The sequence below is a fragment of the Kryptolebias marmoratus genome, linkage group LG4, assembly GCF_001649575.2.
Source record: "Kryptolebias marmoratus isolate JLee-2015 linkage group LG4, ASM164957v2, whole genome shotgun sequence".
In the NCBI taxonomy this organism is placed as follows: domain Eukaryota; kingdom Metazoa; phylum Chordata; class Actinopteri; order Cyprinodontiformes; family Rivulidae; genus Kryptolebias; species Kryptolebias marmoratus.
In genome coordinates this window covers 25,876,220-25,896,215 of record NC_051433.1, presented here as the reverse complement: position 1 = coordinate 25,896,215, position 19,996 = coordinate 25,876,220, and the positions used below count along the sequence as shown (strand labels likewise).

Genomic DNA, 19,996 nt, shown 5'->3' with positions numbered 1-19,996 from the left:
CTCTAGACACAGGGCTAACTGAAAGTATGAGGTGCATGAGACAGCAGCAAGGGTCCGGCAACATTGCAGTTCAGGGGACAAAGTAGAGGAAGCCAGGACAGAGGCTCTCCACAACAGCTTGGTCCTTCTTCTGTTGTATAAATGCCTTTACACTTTATCAATTGTTTTTGCCTTACCTTAGAGAGGACAAGCACTAAAAATGTGCTAAAGCTTAAGCGTTAATATAGGTTTAGTCTTGAGCCATCCACCATTTTGTTATTTTGCTTCCAAGGAGCCAGACATCATTTTTCATCTTGATAGTCCTCAACTTATTCAACAATTGTCTTGGCTCCTTGTACCTGTCTGACCATTTTTAGTGTAATATTGACAGAGTCACTGATCACTGTAATCATTCCTTCTGTCCAAACTGCCTGTAAAACAGTATAATCTGAGTACGAAGAGCAAAACTTTATTAGCTGTGGGATCTCAATCTTTACATCTTGAAAGTCCAGTTTTATAAAGACTTAAAGTTATGCATTATTATAAATGATTGTTGTCAGGTCAGTGCCAGGACTACTATTCAGTGGACATGCTTAACTTTTCCTGTCTACATGACTCCAGCTTTTTTTTTTTTTTTTATATTTCCCTGCCTGTTTATTTACTTTTTTCTATCTACACATTCTAACAAAGATGCTGAAATACCAGTGACATGCCACTTGGTGATGATAATATCCACATTAACAGCATATCAAAACACAGAAAGAGAACAGTCTTAGTATGGCTAAAGATTCCCCCAAAGCTTATTTTTTCCCTTTCGATAATATTTAGTTTCCTCTCAGTTATTAATATTTTCAGAACATATTCAAGGTTTAATGGTAACAAGGTCAGGATAAAGTGAGACAGATCCCCACAAAACAGGAACAAAAGCTCCATATTTGTTTGGGTTTGTGTGGCACAAAGTGATAGTGGGCAATGGGCAAAATAATCTGTAAATCATTGTTTCTCAAAATCTCCTGTATACACAAAGGCACCTTAAAAAGTGTTTTTAAAAATCTCCTCCTTGAAAAGCATTTTTTAAAATGATCAGGTTTTCTTACCAAAAGTTGAGTTTGCATGTGTATGAGAGGTGAAAATGCAGCAGAAAAATTTCAGCTTTAAAAGCATTCTAGTAGTGTGGATGGGGCCTTGGACATCAAATTTGGGTCCAAAGGTTCAAGACTATAAAGACCATTTTTCAGACCTGAGGATTTCAGACACCACAAACTGATTGATGATGAAATTGTGATTACATAAAAGATTTAAGCATATGGTCTTACGATTTATTTATGTATAGAAAATTGTAGTTGACTAAAAACTACAATTTTCAAAACATGCGTTATGGGTCATACCCTTAATCTTCAGAAGAAATTTATACTTTTCAGCAGAGTAAAAGGAGGAGCAAAGGACAGACCCCATCTAGTTCTTTCATCCCAGAAAAAGGTTTTAACATTTTTGTGCGAGCAGTAAATATGTTGATTCTCATTGTTTATGTTCTTTCTTATATTTAAGATGACATCATTTCATCAGTTGGCAGCATTTGATAAAATTGATCACATTGATCTATTACAGAAGCTTGCTTGAACATGATATTGGCATTGTAGGAACGGCTCTAAAATGGTTTAAATCATATTTATCTAATAGATTCCAGTTTGTTCATGTTAATAATGAATTTTTTTAATAACCAGCATTCATCATAGAGTTCTTTAGGGTTAAGTGCTTAAACTAATACTCTTTACTTTAAATATGCTTCCATTAGGGAAAGTTATTAGACAGCATGGTATAAATTTTAGTTTTTATGCTAATGATACTCAGTTACATTTACCTGAGAAACCTGACAAATCCAATCAGTTACTTAGATTACAAGCATGTCTTATGGACGTAAAAATTTGGATGACTCTTAATTTTCTACTTTAAACTCAGACAAGACAGAAGTAGTGGTTTTTGGACCCGAGCATCTTAGGAACAAACTTTGCAGCCTTTCAGCTATATTGACTGGTAATAATTTTGCTTCCAGAACTAATGTAAGGAACCATGGTGTTACATTTAACCCTCACATTAAGAATGCTACCAACACCTCCTTTACACCTGCAAAATTTAATTAAAATTAGAAACATTGTATCCCAAAATGATACAGAAAAATTGGTTCATGAATTTATCCCTTCTAGTCTGGACTATTGTAACTCATTACCAGAATGTCCAAACAAATGTCTAAAAAGTCTTCAGTTGATCCAAAATGCTGCTGCCAGTATTTTGGAGAGATAGGAGAGATCATATTTCTCTAGGTTTAGCTTCTCTCCAATGGCTCTCTAACAAATTCAGAATAGAATTGAAAATTTTCTTACACGGAAAGCTCTCAACAACAAAGCTCCATTTTGTGATAAACATCTTGTTCCATATTTTCAAAAAAGAACACTTTACTCTCAGACGGCAGGTTTACTTGTGATTCCTAGAGTTTCTAAAACTCTTGTGCTGCTGTCTTTACTCTCTACTCTCCATGATTGGATTTGCAATTACAACTGTCATTAAGAATGTGTTCTCTGTTCATCTCTCCATAGAAACAACACCTAGCCCAGTGCTTTCTATGTCTCTGTGTCCCTTTCCTTTCATTTTACCCTCCAGCCAGTTGAGGCAGATGGCTGCTCATCCTGGTTCTGGTTCTGCTAGAGGTTTTCTCCTGTATAAGGAAGTTGTTCCTTTTATTATCTCCTCCACATCTACGCAGGATGAGGATTATGCCAAAGCACTGACACAATCTGATGGATTCACTAATTGGCCTTTTGTAATACAGCTAGTCCCCAAGATATGAACAGGTTCCGTTCCAGTAGGCCATTCGCAAGTCCAAAAATACTGTATGATCTTTAATCTTACCTTGCCGCGGTCCACTCTTTTTATAATGTCCACTTTTGTTTCCAAAGTGATGGCCTGGCGTTTCTTAGCACTACCAGCCGATTAACCACTGCTTTTGCGCTTAACACCTGACATGTTAGAATGCTTTATAAGGGCAATAACTTTGGAAAACAATCACAGAATCACAAAGTTATTCTGGCTAGTGCACAACTCAGGCCTCTAGGCGACCGCGTGGGTACTAGGTATTGTTTACAACGCACGCTACTGCTGTGTACGAACAACGTGCCCGCTCCCACCACTCAGCCAGTATGAGAACTATCCTTAAGAACACTCTTTGGACTTGCGGACAACTTTGTTCGTATGTACCTAAGTTCATAACTCGGACGTTCGTAAGTAGGGGACCACCTGTATATTGATCCAGACTGTATTATATTATTATTAAGTTTAGTTGGCTGTTTATAATAGAAGTGGATTTATAATTTGAACTTGTGACTTTTTTGTATCGTGCCTTGTTGTGAATTGGTGCTATATAAAATAACTGAATTGCATTTAAATGACATCATGCAAAAAGTGAAATATTTATCATTAGTATGGAACCAAAGTGTACTCTATTATCTGTCTCTGGTAATTCATAGCTTAAATTGTACACTCTTACTGTGACACATAGACCACAGTACCTCAACAGTGGCAAACCGTGTTAGTTGGAGCTATATTTTTGAACCGTATTTTTGCACATTACAGTGAATGTAGTATTTTATTGTGCATAAGGAGTGACTACATTGTGTCAGGACTTTATAATGTTCTTTTAGCAAATAAATTTGTTGACAAAACTAACTTGTTTCTGTTATTTGCAGACAACAAATAGAGTAAATCCAAACCAATTAAAACAAATACAATTAAAAATAGCTGTGAAAGTTTACAATTTTTTATAATAAAAACTTAAAGCTTTAGCATACTTTTAATGCTGCCCGTCTCTTTACAGTCAGTAAAAAAAGGACCAATAGTGACACTAACATCAAAAACGTTATTTGGGTAAAAAAAAAAAATTATGACACCGTATAGAACCTTAAATGCACAGATGTACCAGCTAGCAGTTCATTTACATGTTTGAAAGAAAAAGAAACCTGTCTAGTTGGTACCAAACACACTAGTATTATCAGATTATGCAAGACAAAAGGAGAGCTGTCAAATGATATTCTTCAACTTCAAACTGCAAAACTGAACAGCGGTATTTTCCATGCATTTAAATGTTCTCACCCAACAAGCCCAGGCCATCTCCAAACCCACTAAGAAAAGAAAATCTATAAAAGCTGAACATGTTATACAAAAAGATGCATATAAGACTTTTTATTTTCTTTATTTTTCTCATATGAAAGCTGCTTTGGTAACAACATAGTCACGACATCAGTCAATCTCTTTTACCTGGCCTGGGTGCTGAAAGACACTCCATATCTGTCCTCTCAGTGACAGACTTAATTTTTACCCTTAAAGTCTTCCCTCTTTCACTAAAATCTAAATGAATGGATCTAGTTACACCAGAGTGGGCTGTGTTTGCTTTCTGACTGGGAGCTTGCTCCACATCAGATGCAACGTCTGCCGGGAGCTGTTTGTCATAAAGATGTCCGTGCTGTGAAAGACAGAGCTATTGTGCTGAGCGCTGACAGAGTGGAGACCTTGGAAGCTGAGCCCACTGCGTTGGGGCCTGAAATGGTAGCAAAAAGAATGAGCCTGTTAGTCTGGTTGTTGTGAGAGGAAAAGAGATGTTTTGTCTATTTTTTAGTTTTTTTAATGTGCTTTTACAATTTCAAGCTGAACATATTTGTTATTACTGGTACAGTTTTAAATAGACTTTATACAGTCATGAAAAAGAAAGACAATCCAATTTCAGTTATTGGGTTTTATGTAACAGGACATAATAAAAATGTTGTTTTTTAGCTGGTTCTAAAATGAGTCAAATCTGACCTGAAGTGTACAAAAACACACAACAGATTTCACCATCATGTTATTTATTAAACAAAAACAAAGCTAAAATGAAAAATTAGTGTGTCCACTACATAATTTAGCAGCTTATAGAACCTCATTTAGCAGTCATAATTTGAAGCATTTGTTTTCTGTGTAACTTTTTTAGTCTCTCACATGGTTGTAGAGGTATTTTAGCCCACTCTTCATTACAGTGTTGCTTCACTTCATCAAGGTTTGCAGACATTTGTTTCAGACATTTGTTTCTGCACAGGTCTCTTAAGAGCTGTGCAAACCAGATCAGTGGCCTAGTGGTAGAGTGTCTGCCCTGAAACTGGGAGGTTGTGGGTTCAATCCCTGGCCGGGTCATACCAAAGACTGTAAAAATGGGACCCATTGCCACCCTGCTTAACAAAGTTGGAATTGGGGGGTTAGATCACCAAATGATTCCCCAGCGCGGCACCGCTGCTGCTCACCGTTCCCTCAGGGGATGGGTCAAATGCGGAGAACAAATTTCACACACTCAGGTGTGTGACAATCAGTGGTACTTTAACTTTAAACCCCAAAACAACTACATTTCTCTGTAGCTGAAGACATTTCGCTTTCCATCCAGAGAGTTTTCTTAATTCAAAACTGCAAAGTGTGAAGTTCAAAGCTTTTAAATCTTTGGTTATGTAAGTTAGACTACATGCAAATTATACTCACTCTCCTCATAATGAAGAGTTCTTAGGGTCTTTGTTTGCCTAGCTCATAAACAAGATGCTTTGTTCACATGAATGAAGGTGTTGATTAGAGTGAAAATAACTGGGTATCAGGCTTAATGCTCCATTGAAGGTTTTTGAAAGCGGAAATCTGAGACGTTCTCCTCTGTTTAAAGTTGGTTTCTCTTGTTTGATGTAAATGGCTTCCTTCATTCACCCTCTCTCCCTTCTCTGTCCAAATTATAAACATTTTGGTCCTCAAAAGAGTATCAAAATCAAATGTGTTTTGGACTTTTAACTCTTCTCAGACTGAGCTACAGTTGCTAATGTCTTTCCATCTTGGCATTGTGTTAACCCACACCTGTATGCTTTAAAGCAGCAAACTGACAAAAGTTCTCTGTTTTATTTTTAAAAAGGTGCTCACACTTACAGATGATCAGTAAATCAAGTTCATTTGATCAGCAGGTTGTGACTGATACCAAACCTCTTGAATATCATGGAAGCATCAAGGGTGGACGTGTATTTCACACAGCTTTTTCATTTTGTCTTTGTTTTTGTTTAAAAACATGGTGGGGATCTATTGTGTTTTTTGTACACTTGAGATTAGATTTGAATAATTGTAAACCTGGTAAATTGCACAATCATTTTATTTTGTCCTGATATGTAAACACCTAGAATTGACAGAGGTAGTACTGTCTTTTTTCTGTGTCTGTATATAATTTTGGTACTATAGAAGTATACATAAAAGTATTTTTTTTGTTTTCTACACTCTGTGTTCTTTGGAGATGATGATGGTTAACCTGTTCAAGCTGTGACAGCAGCAGGAGAGAAGATTACTCAGCTCATCTATGCAGGAGGCACTAACTACCTTCCACTGACCTGTTTTCTTTGGGATGGTGATCTGCTTGCTACTGCTGCCATCCCCTCCCTCTCCAAATGGCTTTATCTGTATAATATAACCCTCATCAGTGGGAAGAGCAAGCTCCACAGAGGTGGTGTTAGTTTCCATGACACTGGGCTGGCTGTGTTGATTCTTCTTGTACAACACCTGTGAACAAAGTTAAGTCAAGAGTCCCAGCACCATGGCAACAAACACAATTTTCTGATGAAATGAAGTGACTGAGTGCTTACTTTGTAACCAGTCACTTCTGACTCATTCTCCAGGGCTTTGACCTGCTCCCAATTCAGAATAATCTTGGAGTTTGATGTGTTCCACATCACATTACCAGGTGGCTGCCTGGGCGCTGCAAGGAGCAAAACACATTAGTGACCTCGAACAAAAAGCTGAGTAGCGAACACGAGCTGTACTTCGAGGTGATACTTGCGTGGTTTTTTGGTGTTCACGTTGACAGTGGTGCTGGGTGGTCCCGTCCCAGCAGTGTTATACGCCCTCACTGAGATGTAATATGTGGTGCTGCCTCTCAGCCCGAGTATAACAGCAGATGTTTGATTTCCTACGGTCCTCTTCACGCTGGCTGTGTCCTCCCTTTCACTTCTACTCCAGTACCTCAGCTGAAAAGCAACAAGGCAGAACCACAGAAGTGAGTGCAGAAAACACGACGGACACCTTAAAAGCTTTCTGTTACACCCTGTCAATGAAGTGCAAACTGAAACAGGGACATGTGAACTCATCTGGATGGAAGATGTGAACTGGTCTGAAAACAAGCGATAGCAGCATGTCACACTGTGTGATTTGTGTGATGTGTGCCTCTGTTGTACCCATCAGATGTGTTATGGTTTAGGTTTGATGCTAAAGAGTGCAAAAAAAGTAAAGGAACCATAAACTAAATGTATAATAGATTTTCCGAGTCACATTTTCTTGTCAGAGTTGGAACTGCTAGTACTTGACAGCACAAATATTATCTGTTTGTCCTCACAAGAATTATAGGTACCTGCCATAGAAACGCATATATCAAGCAATGCATTTCAGTGGAGGCACACATTGTTATTCACCTCTTAACACATTTCTTACAGCATATATATTTATGTCTTATATCTTAACGAATGGAGGCATGAACCCACATAGCACATACCTCAAAATAAGAGGCTTGACCACAGGATGTCCTAAACATAACCCTATAGGAAAAATGGTGTGGGCTCTTTGAAATATTTCATGAACAACTGGACATATTTAAATGAAGCTCTCAGTAAAGTTATCATTTGAGTTCTAGAAGTCTAGTTTTTTTTTTTTTAAATTCTTTTAGGATTTGCTATAGCCTGGATGACTGAGAATCTACACCAGGATAATCAATCACTGGACATGCCTCTATGACTGATTATTGTTTTAGTACACCATATTTAAAATGGCCACCACAGCTACCAATGCAAACACAAAAATTGCTTTACCAGTTGACTTTAGAGATATTAATATTGGTGCAGGAGTAGCTGAGAGTAATCCCCAAACAAATACTGAGAGTGGTAGCCAATGTTTAAGATTTAAGATGGCTTCTACAGCTACCACAACAAACACAAAAATGGCTGGTACTTAGTTCATTTTAAAGACACTAACTTACCGTGTTCCCCAATACATACTCTGATTGTTAACAAATTGCTAACTTAAAAAAAATAAAATGAGATGGCTGCCTCATCTACCTGGGCAAATGGCTGTAGGTCAATCAGTTTTAAACATACTGAGCAACAATTTAGTGTGGTTGTAGCTGAGAGAAATCCCTAACACATACTATTGACTGCTAATAGATTACTAAACCCTCTGTTTATAATTCAAAATGGCTGCTACAGCAACCTTTACAAACACAAAAATGAGTTTTACTCAGCCAAATTTACAGATATTGAGCTAAAATCTGGTGTGGTAGTACATGAAAGTGATCTCCAATGCATACTGTGACTTAAGTTCTGCTTTTTTATGTACTTTAAGTTTTCAATATTTAGTCATTTTCTTTAATCATGTGCAAGTAAAAAAAATATAAATACAATCTTTGTTAAGATCCTGGATTTAATAATGAGCAGCATTAAAAAGACAAGGACTAAGTGAAGCACGAAGCTGCTGTCAAAAGCAGCTTTGTTGTGTGGATTAGAAGCTAAATGATCTTTTCCTTAGAGTGTTGCATCAGTACGCTAATCAGGGCAGTTACACTACTTAGGTAAGCAACAAGAGAAACACAGCTAAACCCACAGGCTTGGGACTAGGCTGGACCATTATGCATGCAGCAAGCTATTATCTCGTATGCCCAAGGTGCACAAGTCTGAAACACTCATCAATAATAGAAGAGAACAAGATTCAGCAGCATGAGTTGCCATATGCATTCACATAAACACAAGCATGTCCAATGGAGGTGCACACAAACAAGAAGCTCACCTCATAGCCCAGCACTCTTCTCCTGCTGGCATTCCAGGGCAGAGCTTTCCACAAAACTTCGATTTCAGACGCAGAGAGGCTCTTGGCGCGAACTCTGGTTGGAGCTCGGCTGGGTTCTGGAGTTGTTGGAAAAAAATTTTAGGGGTAGCTTCACTGACCCCCTTAAACAGGGATCATCAGAACAGTTTCATAAAAGCCACTTCCTTTATCAGAACAACTAAAGGAGTGATGTAGGATCAAACTGTCAGGAAGTGCTGCAGTACAAGAGGTGGCTACAGGCCCCGGGCTGTCATTGTTCAGACCCATCCGAAGTCCAGCTATTATACAGTACCAACCCATGCTAGCTTAACAAGTAAACTTTCACTCAATTACAAATGAGTATACAGGGACATTACAACTGAAAACACCCAAAACTAATAGGAATGGGCAATGATTTTTGAATATTTGAAGTTTAGATCAAATGGGCAAATCTGAAGAAGTATTACGACCATCAGTACTATCTTTTTTTCTTACACTATCACCTGGTAGTGACACACCAAGTTGTTTCCTATCTATGCCTTTCCAGAGACCTGTGTAACAGGACGGAATAAGGGTGGGGATAATTATAATCAAATATTATAATAATAAATAATTAATGACAAATCAGAAGAGTATTTTTGTCCATCCCTAGAACTTCATCGTCTTGTAGTGTTTTCAAGAAGCTAAATTTATTAATTTTATTTTACCAGGAAGTTCCCATTGAGATAAATCACCTCTTCCCTCAGGAAATCCTGGTCAAGATATGGCATAAATACAAATCAAGAACAATCATATAAATGTCTCAATACAAGACAAGAAGATGTCAGTAAAAGATAAATTAACATTGAAATTTAAATAGATCATTTCATTATTATTTCACTTTCTTTTGCATTTTCACAGAAGTTAAAAAAGGAAAGATTTTTAAGGCTTGTGAAATGTGAAATGTCAGTATTTACAGGAATGTTAGGGTGGCAACCTTTAGCCAGTTGAAAAAGGAAATACACTTCGCTGCTTTCACTCATACATTAAAGTGGGTTTATGGGTGATTTTATTTGTACTCCAAAACATAAACTCCAAAGAGTAACATTTCATTGCTTTGGCTTGTTTTTTTCTGTCACAATCATCACTTCTGCTCATTTCATTTCATACACATCATATATTCATTATTAATTAGTTCATGCAAGACTTATGAAGATTAAATCCAATAAATAAACCAGTATCTCATCATGAAGTATTCATCAACTTATTGTGGATTCTTTTGATTGTTTTATAAATAATTAGCCAATGACTCCTGCTACATTAATTAACAACAGCATATTTAAAACTAAAAGTGATAAATAACAGCTAGATTTTATCAAGAGTATTTTTAGAAGCTGTCTAATTTGGAGTTGCATCCACTAATGAATGATTTAAATATGAATTATCATTGATTAACTGATGATGTAATAAGTGTGGAGTTACAGGAATCCACAGTCTGCTGATTATTACTTTATTTTGAGCATTGAGAATTATTAGGTCCTGCATGACTTCATGCACTACGTCACCGTGATTCATGCAAGATCTAATAAATACTTAAGTTTATAATTTGTTTCAGTATAATTGAGTGTTATGCATTTTTGTGATCATCTGACCCCCTGAGCTTAGGTTTCATTCTATCCTTCAAACTACTGAAGTTGATTTTAAAAACTGAATCAGTATCACCTGCTGAAACAGTAATAATGTTTTTGATCCGTGATTGTGATTATCTGTAGCATAGGAAAATATCTCATAAACCAATGGATGGCTTTTAATGAAACTCTCAAAGTAATTTTGAGGTGTACATCTACAACTGATTACCTTTTGGAGTCAGTCGCATTCGAAATGGACCTCAATGGCTAAGTGACTCTAGCAAACACAGAAATGACCATGACTCAGCCAGTTCTACAAATATTGAGCTAAAATTTGGTGAGGTAGTAGCTGACTGTCATTCCCAACATATACTCTGAGCACTAACTGATCGTACAAGATCTAGTTTTAAAACTTTGCCATTAACTATTGGAGTCAACTCTGCCTGTCTGTTTGCAAAATATCTCAGTGAACACTGGCTGGATTTCAATGAAACTTTTAGAAATTAATCTTTGAATTTACATCTACAATTCATTTACTTCTGCAATCAACTCAATAAAAATGTCCGTAATATCTAATAGACCTTGGCAAACACAAAAATGGCTATTACTAAGTCAATTTTATAGATACTGAGTTAAATTTTGTGTAGTACTAGATAAGTCAGCCTCAACATATGATTTAGGCACTAACACATCATGCCAGGTCTTGCAGTATAGCACAAGATTGCACCTAACGTCTGACTAAAACTGATATAGCTAAGTACACTAAAGCTACTCGGTAGAATACTGGGGCTATTTTAAATTTTGATTAGTGTCTTGTTCCTGTGGTTAAAATAAATGGCTCAAGAAAAATGGCTTTCTTTGTTCCCCCTAAAAAATATTTAGGTCAAAATGCAGTGTATGACATGAATAAAATGCAGCATATGACATGAGTATAAACAGACCCTCCTCTGCAGAGTAGATGGTGGTAACAGGTCCAAATGGCCCCTCCCCTTCGTTGTTGTAAACTCCAACCTTGACGTGAAAAGGCGAGAATGGCTGGATGCTCTCATTTTTAAAGACATATCTGGAAGCCTCAGGTGATGGGACGGCTGCCTGCATCCAGCCTGTGGCACCGTGGGGACGAAAAGCCACCACGTAGCCGAACCCTGGTCCATTCTGTAGCTCCTCTGGAACAGGCTGCAGAAAAATAATAGTTTGAGCACATCTAATATGCTACACCTCATTCCTTCAGCATAGTTTGGAAGCGATGGAATAAATACAGAATCAGACATGAGGGCTTTCGAATTTCCAGGCAGCGTGTGTGGCTTTAGATGAAACTTGCTGAACACACGAGTGCTTTTACATCACACATCCATTACACAGTACAGAGCACTCAGCATGATAACGTAAACTCAGCTTTAGTCTGATAACATGCCCCAGACTTGGTTCTAGCGGATAACCCAACCCTCTTTATGTCTGTCTACTAAAATATACATGCTCCTCAAAAGCACATTTCTTTTTTAGTTTAGGAAGGAGAAGGATTGAATGGAAACAGACTGTGGTCTATGTACAGTCTGTGATTCTGATGTAGCTTGGATATTTTTAACACTGAAACAGAAATGCACTAGAATGGCCAAGCACAGTCTATTATTATAAGATGAGAGTTCATGCAGCCATTTTAATAGGAGCTACAGGGAACCTGAGTGACTACCAGGATGGCAGCAGACCATGGATATCTGAGGAAAAAACTAACCTCAGCAAATAAGCCCAGTGTTTTCTCATCAGTTATGTGATGCCGCTCTGCATCTTCAGTGGCCAAGCAGTGGTACTAGATCAGTTCGATGCTGCCAAGCCGTAACACTTAGTTTTTCTTTTTTTAAAAAAAAAAAAAAAGATTTATTGTTTAGTCTTTATGAGTTTAACAATAGAGAACAAAAGGAAAGTACCATTAACAGTACTGATTACTGTTTACACTTGTTTACAAAGTAAAGTCTTACACTTACTCAGCATTTTGCCACTGATAACAGTTGCTTGGTGAGAGGCTCATTAGAGCATATTCCTGTTGCTTTGTTTTCACAATATGCATAATTTTTGTATGATAATTTTGCCTCTGTACGATGTACCATCAGTAATTCTTAAAATTCCAAAGGTACAATAACTTGACCACTTCAGTGCATGGCTAAATTAATTAACAAAATGGGAAACTGGCATATCAAAGAGGTGGCAGATTGCGTAACGCTTGTGCAATCTTGTCAATTTAGTGACAAAGGCATCACCCTGATACATGATGACTCAACAGAAGCCTTGTAGAAGACTGTGTGACTGACTAAAGTAAACCAACCCATCCTCAAAAAAACAACAACAAAAAAAAAAAAAAACATGCTGATGATAACTAATGAATATCGAAAAACTGGTTCAAATCTGCCTATCTTCATTTCTAAAGTGTAATCCAGTAGATTAAATAAAGAACGTGGGGTAGCTGCAAACTTCTGACATACCACTGAACAAATTTTAATGGAACTGGAAAAACTATTCCATTGGTTTTTTTAAACACACCTGTTTGTGGGCGGTTCATGTTGTGTTGGCCAGTGTGCGGAACAGAGAGCATATAGTTTTTGACAGCCTGCATGCATGCACTCGCTAATATTAGGTACAAATGTGATTTGTTTTAGAGATAAATGAACTCAAAAAAAAAAAAAAAAAGAAAGACAAGTCTGTCAACAGCGAGTCAAACCCTTAACTGGCTGCACCAGTGATTCACAGGGAATCACTTACAATCAGTCAAAACCTTCTAACCTGAATGATATTAAGGTCTTAATCTGAAGAAGACTGGTTTAAAACAATGCTTCATTTATTCTGATTTAGACTTTTTCTTTGGTCATTGAGCTACAATGACAAAACTTGATACTTTAAGCATTCTAGCTGGATGTGATTGCCATACTGCAGAGATGATGTGCTGATAAAGTCTGATACATTCCTCACCATGGTGTGTACCATCCAAAGAAGAACACTTTGATTGTGGGGCAACCTTTAAAAGCTCAATAAACAGACAACGTTTCCAGACTCCTAACCTTACTAGCAGTTTGTTTGGTGTGCTTACCAGGTTCCAGCAGGAGCCTAAAGCTGTAATGGGTGGCAGTCAGCAAATATTTTATCAGGTTAAAGTTGCTGAAACTGAAAACAACTTTGTTTTCTGTGGTGGCCTGAGAGCAATATGAGTCAAGAAATTGCAGACTATAGAGTGACTGTTCACTTGTTTGGAGCAGCTTCATCCTCTTGTTGTGCTTATTATGCACTCAGGAAGACACCAGAAGACAATCAAACATGTTTCCCAAATGAAATGATTCAGACAGTGAAGCAGAATGTCTATGTGGATGATTGTTTGAAGATCGTGTCTTCAGAAAGAAAGGCTGTTCAACTGACTAAAGAGCTTACAACTCTGTCAAAGAGGAGTGTTTGGTATAACTAAGTGGGTTAGTAACAGCCGCATGGTGGTCCAGACAATTTCAGAGCAACAAAGAACCAAGGACTTAACAAAACTGGACTTGATAGGGTTATCCTTCCCTTGGAGAGAGTTTTTGGTCTTCTTTTATCAACACCAGTTTATGGTGTAAATAAAAGAAAGATCTTAAACCAGAAGAGGCATACTGTCCATTCTCAGTTATCTTACCTGGAAAGATCTTGCTGCAGGAGCTCTGCATGGGCAGTTGTATTTTGAGACTACAATTTACCCGACAATTTATGGCAACACTGGACAAAGTGGTTAGAGAAACTTGGCAAGTTGTCCAAATTCAAAGTTGAATGAAGCCACATGATTTTGGACACCTCAGATCAGCTGTAACAGCTGTATCAGGCAAATCCAATAAGCAGACTCATTTTAGATTTTAAATAAAAACTAATTTATTAACAAAACGAAGCAAAAAAAAAAAGGAAGACGTGGCAGCAAAAACTTACTGAGAAGACGAGGAGTGGAAAAACAGGGAGCATGAACATGGCATGAAAAATACAAAAGCATGGACAACAAGGCAGAATGAGACTGCATATTGGGTTTGCCCGAGACAGCCATTACATGAGCTCAGTCTTATTTTTCTGACGTTAACAAAAATGGATACAGTGCTGTTAGGTTTGTTAGACTGGAGAATAGCAAGCATGATGTTCATGTTGCCTTTTTGCTTGAAAAAACAAGAGTTACTTGACTGAAAGAGTTTATCATTCAATGTGTAGAGCTGACAGTCGTGGTCCTGAAAGTTTATATAGACCAAATGTAAAGGCAGAACGGCAGCCACCATGTAAGGGTTCCAGCAAACTATGCATCTAGATCAGGGGTGTCAAACCCAGTGACGCAAGGGGGCCAAAATTAAAAAATTGGTCCTAGCCAAGGGCCAATCACAATCAATATTTATTAAAAATTGCATAAATTAACCTTGGTTTTAGATGTATTATGTCAAAAAATTCATATAGAAATATCAACTACCTTTTCACAGTTACAGATTATACAGAATTTAGAGGAAACATACTTTAATGAACACAGACAAATAGATCAAACTTCAAAAAGCACATCATTAGCAGTCATTTCTTATGCCTCACTCAGCTTTTAAATGAATTTTTTAACATTAAAACAGATTTTTTTTAAAAAGCCATCCACAAAAACCTGATCATACAGAAATTAAAACTATATATTGTTGGCTTCTAAGTCACTGTCAAGAAAAAAACTTCACTAATTAGGCTCAGTTTTTTAAAGCAAAATAAGAATCAGAGACTCAATCTGTCCCAGACTAGAGGGCCGGACCTGATGAAATCTAAACGTTATCTTGGGGGCCGGATGAAACGTTACAAAGGGCAGGATATGGCCCGTGGGCCTTGAGTTTGACACATGTGATCTAGATGCATGAAAGTACTACTCATAGATGGGCAGCAGATGGTCTACACGGCCTGACTTTCTCTGGAATTCAGATGAGCATTGGCCAGAAAATACTGTGGAAAATGTCATTCCATCGTCTAACCAAGAAGTAAAAAGAGACTTTATCGTAAACACCATAATCGTTAAAGATTCTAATGCTACAGACAAGCTGCTCACTTCTTAGATTAGAGCAGTGGTTCCCAAAGATTTTCTTCTGGGGACCCCTATGGGTTAGAATAAAGATAAGAAGAGTATTCTTTGCTGTCAGTGTTATTTCAAACATATTTCTTTTTTTTTTACCGTATTTGTAACAATATTCAACTTTGCTATCATCAATACATTTTTAAAAAAGCCTAGGTTTTTTTTTTTTTCATTCCCCCCCCCCCCCTCCCCCCGCAATAGCTATGCGCCCTATGGGGGGCGCACCCCACACTTTGGGAACCACTGGATTAGAGGAAGCTTAAAGTTGCTATTGCTTGGTTCTTTAAGATAAAGAGACTCCTCATTACTTTAAGCTGAAGAAAAAAAAGAATTGCAGCCTTCTATCTTAAATGACTCGCATACTTCAGTGCAACTAGAAAGGAAGATTAAAGGTACTTTCAGGTCTCAAAGTATCTCAGCAGACAACCTTTTAGAAGCAGAAATGTGCATCCTTTACTGTGCTCAGCATGAGCAGTTCAAAGCAGAAATTAATGCCCTGTCATCTGGAAAATGTCCAGTTAAAAGGAGTAGCTGTATTTACAAACTTGATCCATGTTTGCAGGATGTTCCGTTGAGAATTGTCAGAAGCCTGAGTAAAGCAGCACTGCCAGAAGAAGTCAAGCATCCCCTTATCCTCTCAAAAGATACCATATTTCAACACATCATTTTCCATCTTCACCAACAGCTAGGTGACAGTGAGGAAAACCACAGCCTCTCCAATGAAAGAATTAAATATTGGATCACAAATGAAAGTCCTGTCCAATGGCTCCACTTATAAACTGTACAGTAGAAGAGCAATTTAACAAAAAATGACAGACGAGCCAGTTGAAATAATATTGTCTGATCTCACCCCCCTTTACAAATGTTGGAGTGGACTATTTGGGTCCAATTCAGGTAAAAGTTTTTGCAAATGTTATGGAGTGATTTTTATTTGTCTAGCCAGCAGAGCTGTTCACAAAGCCCTTTTGGACACAGACACGTGCATTAATACTCTGAGACGATTCATTAGCAGATAAGGCCGAGTAACTCATATTCATTCTGATAATGGTGCTAATTTTGTCGTCCCAGAAAGGGAACTGAGAAATTTTCCTGGCGAGGTCCAAATAGAAGCTTTGTTAAGCAATAATTTCACTTTAACTAAACCTTTGTGTATTAAACATCAGCACTAATTGTGTGAAACATTTTACAGCAGAATGATTTCAAGCAGCTTGAATAAACAGAAGCTTTTGAAGCCTAGCTGATATGTGGGGGTTTTGTAGGAACAGAAAGGCACAAAGGCAGGCAGAAAAGAAATAAAAAAGAAAGAAAGAAAAGGAAAATGATCTGGAATAAAAGTTTTGACTTTGAAGAAAACATTGAGTTTAATTATCTTATTGAAACCTCAAAAGCATTTTTCTCTCCCCCACGGTGACAGCAGCAGTTATTGCCTCTCTGTTCCTAAAAATGAAATGCCATACATTAGGCCATTCACTTGTTATTAATGAAACAGGGGCCTGGATCCAAAGAGAGTAATGGTGTCTGGTTGCCTTCTCCATGGGTGAGGGGGTCCAGAGCAAGCTTGCTTACCTCCCATGTGATGACTAATTCGGAGCGACTGCCTCCGCCTCCACTCACATTAGCTGGAGTGACCTTCGGAGCTGCAGGAAGAAAACAGATCAGCTCAGTCACATTAGCTTCGCAACAAATTCTAAAGAAACAAATTATTTTTTTTTGCCACTCAATGGCAAATTTTTATAATTAAAATATTCTAACTATCAAACTTTAACCTTCTGAGATGATTAAGATTTTTAATTGAACAAAATTAGATTTGTATCTAGCAAAGTCAGAATAAAATCCAATATCATGTTTCTGTTTTTGGCATGACAAAAGACAAGACTTCAGTGTGCTGTCAACTCAGTAGACTCTTCATGCAGAATAATTTAGCAATGTACAGCCAATCGGTGCTTTTAGAAATTTAGAATACACTACTCCAGCAGAAGTATCACCAGAACACCGGAGCCTATGCACTCTACCTGTGAGCAAAAATGCTCATAGTTGGTGTTGAAACTGTTAAAAAAGGTGAGGGTAGCAGGGAGGGTTAGAAGCTGAGCTAAACACAATGTCACATTGATTATCTTTTCCCAGCAGTTTAATTACAAATGTGCAGTGAATAAGTTGAATGAACTTTGACTTTGCATTGCCAACAACAAAAAATTTAGGAACTGTGATATCATTATCCTCATGGAGACATGGCTAAATTTGGGCATACGACACAATGGTATCCTTCTAGCTAGACGCTACACTATGGGCAGGCAAAACAACTTGAGGCTGTGAATTTAGTTGAGAATGTTAAAACAGGAGTCAATTTAGTTTTTAAGAATTTATGTGAACTGATCTTTGAGGTATTTTATTTAAAGAGTGACTGTGACTAGCTGATTTTCAGATTGACCAACTAACCCAACACTTAATAATCACTTTACTTACCAGTCAGTGTAGATATACAGTAACAGAGAGAAAAAGCTTTGTGTTCTGGTGCTATTTTTGTAGAGAATTTAGACATTTTTTAATTTATTTAATTTTTTTTTTACTGTGAACATTTTATTATGGACATTCAATCAACCTGTCAGTTTAAACATAAATTATAATTTTTTTTTGACAAAACACTTCAAAATAGTATTTTTACAAAAAAAAAACACATGAATGAAAGTCATGTTTTCACATGTGAAAACATTAAATTAAAACTGACATATGTAAAACATCCTATGATAAAACATCCTATGTGCATTTTGACCAAATATTGCCTGAGCTTCACCCTGGGGAAATCACATGGAAAAACATGTTAACATATGAAACACATTTTCCATATGAGATAGACTTGCTAAATTCACATGTTTATTTTCTCTAAAGGTAACTTCAGATTATCCAGAAGAAAAAAAATCAACACTTAATTACTTTCTATGCAACAAAGATTTCAAATTTCAGACTATCTGCTTCATTTAATATTATATATTATATTATATTTAATATTAAACAGGAATTTATTTCTCTCTGAAAAATATAGGTGCATTTTGTACTTGCCTTTTAACTTTGTTATTGCTCAACACCTGCTTTACAGGTAGAAATTAAAATTTTCTGCAGCCAAATGGTCATTAACATTTTTATCTGCAGTGTTGGGTGAAAGCTTTCTGTTAGTCTGTCATCCAGCAGTTAATGTTGGACACTTTAAAGCTAACCCTCCGCAAACTGAACCCCAGTGACTATACTGCAGCAATGATGTATTGACTGATGCAGCAAAATAATTATTTTAAATTTGACCACTTTTGAAAAGGCAGTTAAGAGCAAAAATCAGAAATTGGTAACAGCCCACAAAACTAAAATGAGTCCATCCCTAGTACGAACAAACAGCAAACAAACATGCTTGAAACAGGTTACAGTACATACAGTTGCTCTTTGTCCTTGCTTGTTTTGATGGCTTGCTGGGTTCGCCAGTCCCAATTCTGTTGCTTGCCAGGACTCGAAACTCATACTCCACCCAAGGGTTCAGGTCTGTTACTGTAGCTGTCAACTGGTGGCCCCCAACCACCTCATGAACTGGCATAAAACACACAGTGCCTTCAGTTTTAACAAAACTTTACGAGTCCAGGTTGTGATTTCTATGAGTGTGTCAGCTAAACTACAGCAGCAGTCAATTTTGCAGCCTGACAGACCTGAAAGAACTGGACCAATAGTAGAACAGTGCTATTCACCACAAGGACACAAACATTAAAATGGAAAAATGAAGAGTTTAATGCCTTGTCCACACAAAAATTCAGTTTTTCCAAAACAATCTTTTATTATGTTTTTTCTAAAGATATCCCCATAAACACGGCATGGTTTTCTAGAAATATTTTCATCTACACAGAAAATAGAAAAAGTATTTTTGCTATTTTCTCACTCTAAAACCCGTTTTCAAAAAATACCACTTTAGGGCTCTGAAAACAGCAGTCCCATGTTGATGCGAGGCTGAAACAATAAAAAAAAACTTTGCATATTCATTAAATGCTGTTCCTATGTGGGCGGGGCCCAAAAAGTCTAAATGAAATAATACTTTCAGCATAATTTAATAATTTAGCAGTTTGTAAACTAAAGTAACATAATGAATATTTAAACTGAAATAAACAATAAATCATTACAAGGCACAAAATAATGCAAAACTAAAGTCCCTCTATCAAAACTAGCAATAAATTCAGTTGTGCACCTGTAAAGTCAGGTTTGTTTTGTTAAAAATCATTGAGGGCAGAAAAAAACTATAATAGATAGGAATGGCCTGTAATTTGCCAAAAATATCAATAGTGCAGAATATATGGTGTAGAATGAACGTACATTACACCAATAATGCATGAATAGGAACGGTCCCATTAAGGGGAATGTTCTGTGTAACTACACTATCATATTACAGCCCTGGCAACACACTTCATCATCAGGAAGAGAT

General features: G+C 37.1%; 1 protein-coding gene across 2 annotated transcripts in view; it reads right to left on the bottom strand.

The window, feature by feature from the left end:
• Positions 1 to 577: 577 nt before the first annotated feature.
• The window catches only part of cntn4 (contactin 4), a 280,686-nt gene continuing 261,267 nt past the window's right edge, over positions 578 to 19,996 (bottom strand). For both annotated transcript variants that reach the window (XM_017426954.3, XM_017426955.3), the window contains exons 16-23: positions 18,967 to 19,116; positions 17,113 to 17,183; positions 11,408 to 11,642; positions 8,842 to 8,957; positions 6,851 to 7,037; positions 6,657 to 6,769; positions 6,405 to 6,573; positions 578 to 4,567 (exon numbers count right to left, since the gene is read on the bottom strand). In XM_017426954.3, the coding sequence (XP_017282443.1) occupies positions 4,476 to 4,567; positions 6,405 to 6,573; positions 6,657 to 6,769; positions 6,851 to 7,037; positions 8,842 to 8,957; positions 11,408 to 11,642; positions 17,113 to 17,183; positions 18,967 to 19,116 (1,133 nt within the window). In that variant the 3' untranslated portion in view covers positions 578 to 4,475. The remainder of the gene's footprint in view (positions 4,568 to 6,404; positions 6,574 to 6,656; positions 6,770 to 6,850; positions 7,038 to 8,841; positions 8,958 to 11,407; positions 11,643 to 17,112; positions 17,184 to 18,966; positions 19,117 to 19,996) is intronic.